Here is a 1,883-nt window from a genome sequence, read left to right as displayed (position 1 = left end):
AAAAGGTACTGCTGCCGGATCAGTGGCTGTAGCAGACGACAATTTCCATTAGTAGTGCAAACACTGCAGACGGACGAAAGTCAGTCTTCTTCAAGTTTCTTCGGCACTAGAGCTACAGGCACAGGCGACAATACTAAACAGGCGATCTACAGAGTACAATCTTTGCTAGAACTGAATCCCGTTGCGTCAGTACTGCCGGGCAGCAGCTGTCAAGAAGTAAAGATGGGAGATACGGTGGCGCACACGGCCAATGCTCCGGAGGATGAGGAGATTGACACTGCCAAGAAGAAGGGCTCTAAGAAGCGTACAAAGAACGAAATTCTGGCAGAGAAATCCAAGAGCCAAAACAAGGAAGCGTTGTCCAAGGAAGATAACGCTACGCCTCTTGACAACGAGGCCATTAAAACAGAAGCCCCTGGGGATGATAACGAGGGGCCTCCAAACACTAATGGATCTGTGTCTGCCAGTGAAGACCAAGACCCAGACGTGTCTACTACTACAGAGAATAACACCTCCACTGAAGTCACCATGTCTGTTGAAAATGACGCCTCCACAGAAAATGTTGCGTCTATTGGGGATGATGCGTCTAATGAAAATATTGCGTCCATGGAGAATGACGTCACTGGTGAAAACGGAACGTCACTGGAAAACGATGACGATGGTGATGACGACGACGATGATGGTGGTGGTGGATCCACAGAAAATGATGGATCGTGCGATAACATCACCTCCATCAGTGAAAACGATGCGTCACCCATGAACGACATATCGATTGAAAACGCATTGTCACAGCAGAATGATTCAGAGGAGCAGGCAGGTACCCCTGAAAAAACCGCCGCTCCACTTCAAACTGACACCTCAAAGGAAAACGACGAAGAGAGCATCGACAAACGGAGCACCACCGGAGCGTCCATCAGTGCGCAAGTACCCACGGATCTTGGATCTGACGAGAAAAATGACCCCCCTTCTTCGCAAAATGGAGTAGTAACTGCAGCTGTAACACCGTCTCAGGATAAGGCGACAATGACAGGATCTGTCAAGGATCAATCGACGGCTCCTGGGACTAAGCGAGCATCAAGATCAAGTGTGGATTTAGGCTTACCGCCATCTGCGTCAACGGTAAGTTCTTCAATTGTCTTTTGTACTTACGTACGTAGACTTCCTTCTGTAGACTTTGTGGTGTTGACATGAAGTGTTCCGAAACTCACACCTGCAATCATTATTGGCAGGGACCTATCTAATATATTATATAGGTCTATGTTATTAGTGATCAGATGCATTTATTCCCGGTAACTGCAAAAGTATTCTGACGAACATGGGCATTATCTCAGTGTCTGTCTCCCCGTCTCATATAATGACACTGATGAACATTTACACACTCAAACGCAGGCACGCACACGCGCGCACACACACACACACACACACACACACACACACACACACACACACACACACACACACACACACACACACACTCTCTCTCTCTCTCTCTCTCTCTCTCGCTCTTTCTCACTCTCGCTCTTTCTCACTCTCGCTCTCCCCAGTTTCTTCCTCTAGTCTCTCTCTCTCTCTCTCTCTCTCTCTCTCTCTCTCTCTCTCCCTCTCTCTCTCTCTCTTTTAACTCTCTCTCTTTTAACTTTGTAGATTGTGCACATGTTAGGCTTACAGGCAGAGCCCAGTCCTTTCTTCCTCTCTCTGTAAATCCCTCTATACTTTATCTCTGAACAACCTCAGTGTCATAACATTTGTACACTCCGTACTTATCACTGGGACCTTATCACTCCAGCTGTGTTGTTTTTACAAACAAACACCACAACACTGCTGTCAAGAATATCACTCCTACAGAGAGAGAGAGCGAGAGAGAGAGAGAGAGAGAGAGGGGG

At 47.3% G+C, this 1,883-nt stretch overlaps 1 protein-coding gene across 1 annotated transcript; it reads left to right on the top strand.

Moving 5' to 3' along the window:
• Positions 1 to 222: 222 nt before the first annotated feature.
• Positions 223 to 1,119, top strand: LOC138955025 (sericin-2-like; the record flags this gene model as incomplete). Its single annotated transcript, XM_070326746.1, has 1 exon — positions 223 to 1,119. A coding segment is annotated over exon 1 (897 nt), but the record flags the coding sequence as incomplete, so codon positions are not given.
• Positions 1,120 to 1,883: the final 764 nt, after the last annotated feature.

Source organism: Littorina saxatilis, unplaced genomic scaffold (assembly GCF_037325665.1).
Source record: "Littorina saxatilis isolate snail1 unplaced genomic scaffold, US_GU_Lsax_2.0 scaffold_975, whole genome shotgun sequence".
Lineage (NCBI taxonomy): Eukaryota > Metazoa > Mollusca > Gastropoda > Littorinimorpha > Littorinidae > Littorina > Littorina saxatilis.
The sequence above is the reverse complement of the archived record's forward strand: the minus strand, read 5'-3'. Positions and strand labels throughout refer to the sequence as shown.